Source organism: Penaeus vannamei, chromosome 24 (assembly GCF_042767895.1).
Source record: "Penaeus vannamei isolate JL-2024 chromosome 24, ASM4276789v1, whole genome shotgun sequence".
Classification (NCBI taxonomy): domain Eukaryota; kingdom Metazoa; phylum Arthropoda; class Malacostraca; order Decapoda; family Penaeidae; genus Penaeus; species Penaeus vannamei.
The window spans coordinates 16,796,105-16,808,604 of NC_091572.1; the positions used below are offsets into that span (position 1 = coordinate 16,796,105).

Below are 12,500 nucleotides of genomic sequence, written 5' to 3' on the forward strand. Positions count from 1 at the left end.
GGCGCGGATATACACACATGCGCGCGCACTCATTCATTCAAACGCGCGCGCTCGCGCACTCATATTCGCATGAGCAATCATAGTCACACACACACAAAAACACATACAGAAGTGCAAATACACACATACACACATGTGCACATGTGTGTGTGCTGTATGATTACCTAGGCACATGTCTGAACTCGCACTCCTGTCTTCAGCCGTAATTCATATTCTACATCACCCTCCAGCAAATACGCGCACACGCGCTTGCGCGTAAACACAAATTCAGGTGTACACACGTACTCACTAACACGCACTCACACTTATACACATGTCGAAATAAACAACTGATTTTAGGTAAATGACCTTGAAAGTGTTTAAGTTTTCGTTCATTTTCTATAATTTTCGTTCGATTATATTTTGCCCATATAGTCCAAAAGGAAGCCCAGACGTTGCTCTTTCTAATGGTCTTTATTTCATTCAAATCGGATAAAGGGTTAGTGAGCAGCATCAAAAAATGTAAAATGGAGTGGCGATGACGTCATCCCAACGCGACGCCGCGACGCCATGCGGCCCTTTAACTGCTATGGTTACCCCTGCGATCACGCGCGCGCAAGTTTGAACTTGTTCGCCTGCCTTCAGCCGTCCTCTAAGCTTCACCTCATACTCTAACAAACAGGCGCGCACACGCGCGCGCGGGCGCACGCACATATGTGTATTGTCACAATCGCGCGCGCACGCGCAGTTATATGCACGCAAGTGCGCGCGCGCATGCACACACATAAGGGCACACACCTATACGCAAAAGTGCATGTGGGCGTACTCTCATACACTTTTGCTCGAGCTCACACTCAAACATACACACACGCTCGCGCGCACGCCTACACATAATGGCAGATTTGATATGAAGACATGGTAATCGATAGCTAAACAATATTATACAACCCTGAGGTTTCAATGCAGTACATGTTTTGCATGTAGGCCTACTCAAACAGTCATGTACGCCTACTAAAGCAAACAAACAAACAAAAAAAAACTTTATTTCATCATAAATTATATTGTATCATTCATGAATTGACATAAGGCATAACAATCATTATTTGAACTGACATCAACATGTAATTACTCTATCATAAGCCGGAGGAATGGTCGGAACGAGTGTAAAGGCCATTTACTTCAAATGAGCGAAAATGCACTTGCACCCCATGTTGCTTATGCCCTTGTTACACCAAGAAATAGTTCGAGATGGAGTCTAACAATCGAAGGGCAGTTTCCTCAGACATGTAACAATACGTTAGGACCAAAAACAAAATTCAAGTACCCCGACCCCCTATGGCCAGGGACGGTCCCCTTAAACAGAGAGTTGGACTGGCATCTCATGCCCGTTAGCCAATCACCTTTGGCTGCGGCATGTGAAAGCCCAGCATGATTGGCTGGTGTGATCTGGCTCTTCGTAAGGTCTCACAGGTGTCTCTGGCTCTAAGCAAATGTGTTAAGCCTTATATGGTTATTTTTGTGCTTTATGTGTGGTCATTATAATTCATGTTTTAGGAAAGGATGGGATCAGTGTAGCCAGACATACAATAATTTTTTTCTTTCTTTCTTACGTTTCCTTTCTTTTCCTTTCCTTTCGATATCAACTTTTGTCTCTTTTGCAGCGCTGCCAGATTCTGAAAACAGAGAAGCCACGTCCCAACACTTTTATTATTCGAGGTCTACATTGGACTACTGTCATAGAGCGAACTTTTAATGCACAGTCTGCTAGTGACAGGTACAGATCTGTATATGGAATTTTATATTTTACTGTTATTTTTTAAGAAATTGATTGGTAAACAAACTACTGGAAATTCTAGACTTTGATGGTAATGCCAGGAGTTTATAAAGTTCTTAGAGATATATTGGAAACAGTGACACCAAAATGCCAGCTCTCTCTCTCTATTTATATATTAAAATTTAAGAAACTACATTTGACTTTAAGCAGAATTGAAAATTACAGTTAGAAGAAGTATTTCAGTTCCTCCTTTCACCACTGCAGGCAGATATGTATACTTATTGTCTCAACACTTATCTCTTTTACTGATGTCACATTAACGTATCACACCCTATAGAGAAGCATGGATGGAAGCAATAAAGCAAGTGGCGGAGCGGATAGCAGAGGTGGATGCGACGTCTGGTCAGAATGTCCAAATCCAGCCAGCAGATTGTGTTGACATTAAACTCAATTATTCACAAGAGGATGATGATGGGCTTGGGGCGAGAAGCTCAAAGAAGAAAAGAAAAATTGTGAGTGATCACGCTTTTGGGAATGGCTTATTTAATTCTCTCTTTATTTTTTATTGTTTTTTTTCTTTTCTTCTTTATGTCTATATCATTGTTTTTTTATTTTTTTATTATTCTATTTTCATACATCTATTTAGTTTTCAAGATTTATAAGGATTCCTGTTATAATGTTTCATAGATTTTAACTGAGGTAGACTTGCTTGTGTTTAATTACTGTTATGATTTTAGGGGTTTAAGAGAAATTTTGAATTGGATCTGGATCTATTTCTCTCTTAATGAATGTGTTATTGACTTGGCTCTCATATCAGCTAGCAGGTTGATGTTTTAAGATGAAATTATAGAATTATCTGTCTTTGTTCTCGATAGATGTTTTAGGTATTTGATTTTTGTTTTCTTCTTCATCATATTGAGAATATTGACTTAGTATGAAATTGATTTCTTTTGCAGACATTGGATAATTTTGAATTCTTAAAGGTACTTGGGAAAGGGACATTTGGAAAAGTAATCTTATGTCGAGAGAAGGTTAGTAATAAACTTGTTTGGAAATACTTTGTGAAATTATAAACAAAAAAAATTATATATACTTAAAGATGTCTAATCAAAAAGTGTATATTTTTAAGAAAGTTCATTAATTAATGTTTTTTTTTTTTTTATATATACAACAGAGTAGTAATCACTTTTATGCTATCAAGATCCTTCGTAAGGATGTAATTATTAAGCGCGATGAAGTTGCTCACACACTGACGGAAAACCGAGTGTTGCAAAGGGTTGACCACCCTTTCTTAACGGTAAGTGAAGTCCTTTTAAAGATTATTTTTGTAGACATGAAAGTATACACTCTTGTATCTTTCATGATGCACAGTGAAATAAGTCTAAATGAAGAATAGATTTGATTAAACTCAATCAGCCTAGATGGGAAGGATTACATGCCATACCTATGGTAATATAAGTTCAATTATTGTCTTTATTCATAGATGGCTCTACAAGTGCTTAGTCACCAAGGAGTCAGTTAGTTATTAGTCCTACATATCTCACCTATTTACCCTTTTCCTTGATTTTTTGAAAAGCTTCTCTTCTATTATTTTATTGTCTTTAATGGTATTAACCTAATGTCGACAGGAAAATGGTGCATTTCCTTTGGCAATGCTTGATTAAATGTTTCTGCACATAGATTGCAGAAATATTTAACCAAACATTGTTATTTTTGTTATAAACATTATAATTACTAAATTGTTACTGACAGTACTAACAGCAGTATGAAGTATTAGAAAATATTATTGCAAATCAAGGAAAAGGGTGAACAGGTGAGAGGTTCTTCGCGTAATTGGCTCATTGGTGACTTAGTACTGTGGAGCCATCTGTATATAAAAACAATGACTAAATTCAACACACACAATAGGGCATGGCATGTGTGCACATGCCATACCCAGCGACACTGGGTTAATATTTTGATAACAATCTAATAATCATAATATCAAGAAGCATAATGACATTATCAAAATTGATAGTATTAGAAGAAAAAACTAATTTTCTCTGGGGATTCCTTGGTTGTTGAGCACATGTAGAGCCATCTGGAAGTAACAGAATTCACAGAAAACTTCAGGGGACAGTACATACATTAGCATTCATTAGGTTGTCTCTCTCTATTTCTTTTGTTTATTAAAGGGGATCGTCTGGTCATTTTTCAATGTTTTTCGCCCATCTTGCTAGAATTGAGTTAATTGCATTTTCAAGGAGTTTCAGGGCTCTAATTCTCCCTGGAAAATTTCAAAGCCCAACCATGATTTTTTAGGTGGTAAGAGCCCTTTTCAATGTCAACCGAAATATCATTTTTTTCACATTACCTTAGAAAATCGGTAATTGTGACACAATGATAATAGATAAAAAAATGAGATTATTTTCTGAAAGCTTGTTAAAGTGAAGAGTCATTGGTACGGGTCACAAATTACGATTTTTTCAAACTTTGTGTGTGGATACATGAGCATGTGACGTACCTAGGGCGCCAGTTGCCAGATGCGTAACGCGCTCCTTTCTGTGGTTTAAATGTCCGGAGTATTGAAATGCCCTCACGCTGCCACACCCCTTTTTGCTTCATGCATTGTTTTTCTTGTATTTTCAGTGTTTTTTGGGCTATTTTTGCAAATTTCTTTGGTATGATACTGCTATACGATAATTTAGGCTGCGTTCAACAGGCAGGCAGCAGCAGCAATGACAGAAGAATAGTGTGATTGATAAAGTTGTCGGGAGTACATATGTATTGTTTTCAACCTGGCAATATGTCATTTATATATAAGAAATGTATAATATATGTTTTATGATGTATTATGATATGTAAATGACAGGGAACCAGGAGCCTTGACATCTGAAAGTATACTTTTCAGAGAACACTCCCACCTAACCTAACCTAACCTTTACATAAAGATGACCTAAAATTACCTGAACAAGGCCTGATCCTCTACCACAGGACTCCTATTAAAGGCCAAGGAATTGTCTAAGTTGATATTCACATTTGGTAATCATTGGTATGACCTTTATGGTGTAATGAAGATGAATGACATAAACTGCTATTTTCTCAAAATCATATTTTCACGCATGATTGTAAGATTAACTTTGTATGTAATTACGTGATTTTAATAATTCTTGTTGCAAAATGATTGTCCAGTTCGTATGTACGAACTGTAGCTAAGTCACGCATTATTTCCACCAAATACATTTTTTACTGAAAAAATTAATGGCGATTTTCGGATGTAAAAAAGGCGCTTTTTTGCAAGGTAACTGAAACATTATCGTTTCAGATAGATTTACATAAATGCTACATTTGGTACTCCTATTTGTTGACTAACTCTGGTTAGAAGGAAACTGCAGTACTATCCACTATAAGGAAACTATTACATGATTTGTGAATTCTATCATCTTGCGCTTTTTTTGTGTGTGTGTATACAAAAATTTACGCAGCTCTTTTAAGTAAAATTTCTTGTGCTCAAGCATCACATATCCATTCATATTGTGTAAAATAATTAATGACCTAGTTAAAAAACTAAAGCAAGGAGGACCGGAAAACGGATTTCGTGATCTTACCGACAACTCTTCCCCATAAATTTCATATAAGATAAGGCCAACCTTCATTTTTTTTGTAATGATTTTGAAAATCTGGCAAGCGTCCATAAAACAATCACAAAGAAATTTTTCATACAAATGAACATGATATGCCGTTCATATGGAATATTTTATTTTCTCTATGTTTACATCATACATAGTTTGATCTATGAGCAAAACATTTAAAGAATGCAAACCTCCACCCCCCCACCCCCCAAATGGGGGGCAGGATTGCCAAATAATCTGGATCACCACCAAAATTTTATGGAATATTAGTTAGGCTAAGACACACCACAGGTAAAAGATTTTAATTAAAATCTGTTCATAACTTTTTGTGTTAAAAAAAACATTCCTGGATCCAAACCATGGTCCACATCACCACCAAAGTGCAATCGGCATCTAAATTAGGTTAAAATACACCTCTGGTTAGAATCTCATTAAAATGTGTTCATAACTTTTAGAAATATCAGAAAACACAAACAATCAAACAAACGGAGGTAACAATATAAATAAACAAAAGGTCATGGGATACACCAAAATGATCATATTATATATTACATACCTTATGTATGTATTTTTACACTGGCCTGTATTTGTATATTGTCATTTCATGGGAGTTTGAGTATGAAAATTGGCAATGTCGCCCTGTAGAGTTAAACACCACGGATCCTCAGGTGCAAAGACACGTGAGGCCTGATGTCCCCCTGTTCGGGCTGAGAATGGGCAACAGTAATAGGTAATTAATAGACAATTATATCATATACAATTATTTCCTACATGATTTCATTTGTAAAATGTAAAAAAAAAAAAAAAAGGAAAAAGATCACGATGTCTGGGTCCTTCACATTTTTGCACATAGCACACACATTTTAAGTCTGATTTTAACGTATCATGGCTCATTTTGTAGGTGAATAGTAGATCTATTACATGCTGCAATAAAGATTTGCAATATTTTCATGCGCATCTTATAAATGTGACATATATTATTATAATCCCTTTTTAGGTTGACTTCTATAAAATTAAATCACAAAAACACTGTAGTCATTCTGGTCATTTTCTTATACAGAATCATCCTTTATCTAGGAAATGTAGAAAGCACTTTCTTCCATTTTGACTTGTTTTTGTTTTTGTTTTTGTTTTTTAGAAATATTTTACCGGGTTGACTGGCAGGTCTGAAGAAGACATTTTTTTCCGTATATATATCACTTTTACAAGAAGCACAGGAAAAAAGTTGAAAATTTCACTTCTTACATTCCTTGATATTTTATTTTATTACAAAAAAAGAGCCATGATATGTTTATTTTGGACTAATTTTGCGCTCTGTATGGATTTTGGAAATAAATAAATATACTTCTGAAATAGCAGCCTTGAAGTTTTTTTTTCTCTTTTCATAATAGTCATTGTATGAAACATTAAAGGGAGAAGCATAATCTTCCTAAACCATAATTATCTATCATCTACCTGCATTCCAAAGTCTTGCGGACATTGCCAACACATAACGGTCAAAATCTTGCATCTAGTGTAGCAGGGTGGCAGTAATTTTTCATGTCTATAGTCCTACATTGACCATTAATTAAGAAAGTAGTTATTACAAATCAACATTAGTCAGCAATATTTAAAAGATATTTACTGCATGAAGTTTGACTAAAGTCTCTTTTTTTCTCTCTCTTTGTTTTTGATGGGCAGTACCTCAAGTATTCATTCCAAACAAATGACCGCCTGTGCTTTGTAATGGAATATGTGAACGGTGGAGAGCTCTTCTTCCATCTCAACCAGGAGCGCATCTTCCCGGAGGAACGTGCCAAATTCTATGGGGCTGAGATCTGCTTAGCTTTGGGATACCTCCATGAGAGAAACATTATATATCGTGATTTAAAGGTAAGACTGGTAAAAGACAGGTAACCCACTAGTGATAGTTCTTACAGAGTATGATAATTCTCATTTCCAGGCGGTATTGATTGCAGCACATGGGCCCGACTGGGGACACGCCCGTGTGCTGCCTACTTCGGGTGAGAAAATCATAGCGCAAACTCCAATCTCATGCCCCTTTTATAGCCATGGGAGTTTATCGAAGTTTACCCGTCTGGGAAACAAACAGAAAGGTAGACTTCAATAAAGTTAAAATGCAGTCTCAATACTTGTTGCAATGGTGTTTTATTTTAGTTTTGAGTCTAGATTCCTTAACCCATTAACGGCAGTATATTTTGAAGCTGAAAATAAAAGATTCCGGGCGGCTACAAAATCAGCGGGCAGGGCTGCCCCGGACTCTGCCCATCCGCCAGCCGCGGCCCGCTGCTGGGTTGGAGTGCGAGCCCTGATACAGCGTCAGAGTGGCGGAATGCCCAGCAATGTTTATTTTTTCAGGTGTCTCAAATGTGGGACACCCGTCATTAGTGGGTTTAGGGTGTCATCACACTGAATTTTCAAAAAATATTTTTAAAAATACTATTTTTTTTTTTTTTCTGTAATCTAGTAGGCTTTGGCAATCCCGTGATGTAATATATCTGCTAAATACCTTAAGATAAAGGAGTCATGACTAAATTTCTGACTCCCTTGCCTCCAGCTCTGATGTTTACTTTGCACCATCCATGCAAATATACTCAACAAATTGGTGTTTTTGGATTTCATTCAATTTATTTTTGTATTCTCTGGTAGCTAGCTGGCAATTCTGCTTACTGCATCAGCTGATAGCCCCGACTGAGAGACTAGGTGGGCAGTCACCATGAGAGAGCCCAAGGGAGAGGCTACACATCTGCCTCTGCGACACCGTCCCATAGACATACCTGTGATGTGCCCTCATCACACACTAAGAGGACACTATTGATGATAGAAGTTATTCCTGTAACTTAAACATATGATGAGAAATACATCTCAATCACAGCTGCAGCAGTTGTTTATTCATATGAAATGCTTCATGAGGTACTGTAAACGCATTGTGAAGCCTATGATGACACACAGTACTTCTACAATCATGTCCAGTTATTGCTGTTAGTACCTCGCAAAAGGGGGGGACCAGGTCCCAGCTACACTTCAGAATACCATGTGAATGCTGTAGAATGCATCAAGATTGATGCAGAGATCAGATTTAAAAAGCAAAAATAAAAAACAAAGCCTGATATCTCAAAACTACACCTTTGTCAACATTTTTTTATGTATCTCCATAATTACTAGGGCAATAGGTTTTGGAGCAATTGAAAGCTGAATAAACTTGCAATTTTTTATGTGAATCTATTTTCATATCAGGTGATAAAAGTCCATATATTATGTTTTATATTCATAACAATGAACATTAAAAAGAAAATAGCAATCCCACTAAATTATAAAGAAATTCAAAATCCAAATGGCAAAAGATTTAGGTATTGCTATAGAGTATATGTGGTATTTTTTTAAAGAAGTTCATTCAATAGATAAGCGAGATTCACAATTTTATTTTTATTTTTAAAGACTTGTTCTTTTAAAATAATTTCATGGTTTATTATCCAAATGATATGAAACTTGGTGGTGTAAATTGTAATATACGTATATATAACTTATTAAAAATTGCAAAAATCTGAACATAATTAACGAACTTCATTCTCTAGTGTGACGGCCCCCTTAATGATGCCTTGTTTGTTTCTTTCAGTAACATATTTGCCAAGATATGGTAAGGGAAAATCAGATTTTTTATAATAAAACCACTTTATCCAATGCATTACTACACAGCATGCCATGCCTCAAAGCAGCCATAAATGCAGAGGGCCACTCTACACTCCCTGCAGTAGCTCCTGCTGCTGCTTCTCTTGTCTTGCCTTCAACACCAATAGCACCACCATCGCCTGCCGTCAGGGATCTGGGATACTATGTGTTGCCGCTGCTGCAGAGCCTGTCTCACTACAACAGGTGGTCATGTTGCAGTGTAGGCTTTGCTGGAATTTGCCCCTTCTCTGAATTACCCCAAAAATTAAGAGGCAAGGCCGGATCTGAAGGTCTTTTAGGAAACATCTCCGCTCAGAGCATGATGGACAGCCCAGGCATTGACGAGGGCCATGCCAAAGAGGGAGAAGAAGTCCTTCCTGTGCCAGACCTTGGAGCGGCAAGTCATCGGGTGGTAGCTTGCCATCTGATCACCAACATCGACACCCTTCATGCCGACATTGTAATCCTTTACTACTGGTGGCATATCCCCATGCATTGCAGGAGTATGGACAGTAGATAGCATGGCGACAGTTTTGTTGGCTTTCCACATCAAGGCCAATAACCCTGTATTGCTGCTATGGTAATCGACATCACCCATCCTTCTCACAATGAAGTCTGTGGGCGTGCCAGCAGCAAATGAAAGAGAGTTGGTGACGTGTACCAGTTGTCCACAAATAACGGGTATCCCAGCCCAAGGAAGCCACCAGTCTTTTGTGGAAGAGGGCATGTCACCACAGTCCTGCCTGGTGTACACCTTGAAGCAAGAGGTATACCCTGCAGCTGGGCCAGTACTAATACAGAGCTTCAGCCCAAACCTCGCCCTCTTGGTTGGGTTGTAGGTCCTAAAAGCTGACCACCCACCAACTTCTATAAGAACTTGTCAATGGTGATGTCATTTAGGGTCAGAGCTTCCACATCCTGTACTGTGGGAGTGGAGCTCTTTCCTCCAAGTGACTGAAATGGAGGTGAGTCATCAACTGATCGAACCAATCCCACGTCATGGTCTCAACAATGAACTCATGACGAAAAACAATTGGTCAACCAGTAGTCGCAATAACTGGGGAGGTCCACCATCCCCAATATCACATAAATACCAAGATACGCCATGACCTCCTGCCGGGACGTGGGAGTCCACTTCCTTGTATGGGGCGGGGCGGCAGGAGAGAGTACGACTGTGTACCTATGGGAGTGGAAAAGAAAAACAAGTAATTAATATATTCTGATTCCTCAAAGTTAGATTGTCTCTGATGTGATGAAATCAAGGATATCGTTGTTGAAAAAACACCCAAGACATCCATAGGGACCTTCACCCCTAGGAACACCTAGGAATTCGTTGTTCCTGGGGATGTTGTCCTTGTGTCGCCAGATGAAACCCTTGGAGTCGGGGCCTTTCCTTAGAGCCAGCTTGGCAGCCACACTAGAAAGTGGCTCATCACTGTTCAGTGTGGTGTTGATAGTTCTGTAAACCTGAGGAATCCAGTTGGTCCTTCGAGCTGGACTTGTTGAACAAGGGGTTAGTGACGTCCCCCGCCCTACTCAGCAGCCACTTGTCACCACTTTCTTCCGATGAGATGTAGAAACAAGTGGACGATGAGCATGCACGTGGTCACAAAGGATGGCGACAAAGCACCCTTGCAGTACCTGCCAATGATATCGAGGGCTAGGGGTCTCGATGGCATCCCTGTGGGATTGGAAAAGAAAAACAAGTAAGTAATACATTCTGATAGCTCAGTGCTAGATTCTTTCAATGTGAATACAAATAGAAAGAAGACAAGAGTGATAACGGGAATACAAATAGAAAGAAGACAAGAGTGATAATAACGAAACTTACTGATGAAGTCAAGGGCTGGGCTTTTCGTCCTCAGACAGAGAGGAGATATTGGCGCAGCAGACAATGGCGACAGCGCCCCTGTGGGAGTAGAAAAGAAAAACAAAGAAGTAGTACATTCTGATAGCTCAATGCTAGATTTTATCAATGTGAATACAATGGGAAAGAAAACAAGATTATTAATAATGAAACTTACAGAAGACGACGAGGGCTAGGGGGCATCGACATCAGAGGAGGAGGAAGAGGGGGAGTGTGGGTTGTGTGCTAAAAGAGGCATGGCAAAAGTGAGTGATAAAGGAGCTGCAAGCACCCCTATGTGGAAAATTTTGCAGGCTTCAACACTGGTGGGAACATGGAACCAACAGTAGCAAATGATGTCTAAGCATCCTGGGTCACATGTCACATTAACATGACCAATGAAGTTGTAGCTAGTGTCTGATGTTACCTCAGGATGTAACATTATTTACTACTGTGTGGAAGTAAAATGGCGGCTGTAAAGTGATGTCACTTCATCTGCCTACTAGCTTATCTATCTCTCTATCTGTCTGTCTCTCTCTTTTTCTCTCCATCTCTCTCTCTCTCTATTTCTTTCTCTGTTTATTAATTTTTCTTATGTTGTAGCAACTGCAGAGCAATCGCCTTTCATTCTGATAAAAATAAAAAGATTTATCGCTTCATTAGTTCATTTTCAAATATTTTTGATAACAATTCCCCTACTTTCTCCTTCTGTTTTGACTTCAACTCAAGTATGTTTCTCTTTATGATGATGATTCCCTACTTTCCCTACTTGACTTTAACTCCAGTATCTTTCTCTTCTTGATAAGAATTCCCTACTTTCTCCTTTATTTATAACATCAACTTTAGGCAAACTGAAGTAAATTCTTTGTGTCCTCATGAAATAACATATTCAATAACTAATCATAGATATGTAAATGTAATAGATGTTACCAAGGTCCATAAATTATGCCAAAAAACATAGCCATGTCACACAGGCTGGACACCCGGAAATGGTTCTTTCTCTTGGCGTCCCACCGGTGAGACACCTGTCGCTAATGGGTTGATGTTTTTGGCCAAGGATATGGACAGAGTATGACAAGGTTTAAAATTTCATTAACAAGAAAAATGGTTACTGTAGAAGATGTGAATTTCTCTCTTTATTCCTGGAAAGATTTAAACATAGCATTCTGCTAGTGATCTTTTAGAGGTAAAAAAGAAATGTATCATACAGCTTTTAGAATTACATCATTAGAAGATATTGAAGGAATTTTTTAATAAAACCTTTTTATTTTCCTTACAGCTAGAGAACTTACTCTTGGATGCTGATGGTCACATTAAGATTGCTGATTTTGGTTTATGCAAAGAAGATATATCATATGGTTCTACGACACGAACTTTCTGTGGTACACCAGAGTATCTGGCTCCTGAGGTAAGTGGAGATGAAAGTAATTTTATATGAAATGTTTATAATCTAATTACTCTGACTTGAATATAGTCTTGTAAACCAAGGATGGCATCTAGGTATTTGTAGCTTTATTTCTCCTAAGGACATTTAGCTTAGTTCCTTTCATATTACAATTTTGAAATAATTGCCTTTCATTACCTCTACTCAGGTTCTTGAAGAAAATGACTATGGACGAGG

General features: G+C 38.1%; 1 protein-coding gene across 3 annotated transcripts in view; it reads left to right on the forward strand.

Annotated features, from left to right (window-relative positions):
• The window catches only part of Akt (Akt kinase), a 187,338-nt gene that overhangs the window by 42,805 nt on the left and 132,033 nt on the right, over nucleotides 1-12,500 (forward strand). For all 3 annotated transcript variants that reach the window (XM_070138427.1, XM_070138426.1, XM_070138428.1), the window contains 7 exons: nucleotides 1,641-1,753; nucleotides 2,091-2,265; nucleotides 2,710-2,784; nucleotides 2,928-3,050; nucleotides 7,045-7,236; nucleotides 12,159-12,287; nucleotides 12,472-12,500. The exon at nucleotides 12,472-12,500 is cut by the window's right edge and continues 109 nt beyond it. In XM_070138427.1, coding sequence (XP_069994528.1) covers nucleotides 1,641-1,753; nucleotides 2,091-2,265; nucleotides 2,710-2,784; nucleotides 2,928-3,050; nucleotides 7,045-7,236; nucleotides 12,159-12,287; nucleotides 12,472-12,500 — 836 coding nt within the window. The remainder of the gene's footprint in view (nucleotides 1-1,640; nucleotides 1,754-2,090; nucleotides 2,266-2,709; nucleotides 2,785-2,927; nucleotides 3,051-7,044; nucleotides 7,237-12,158; nucleotides 12,288-12,471) is intronic.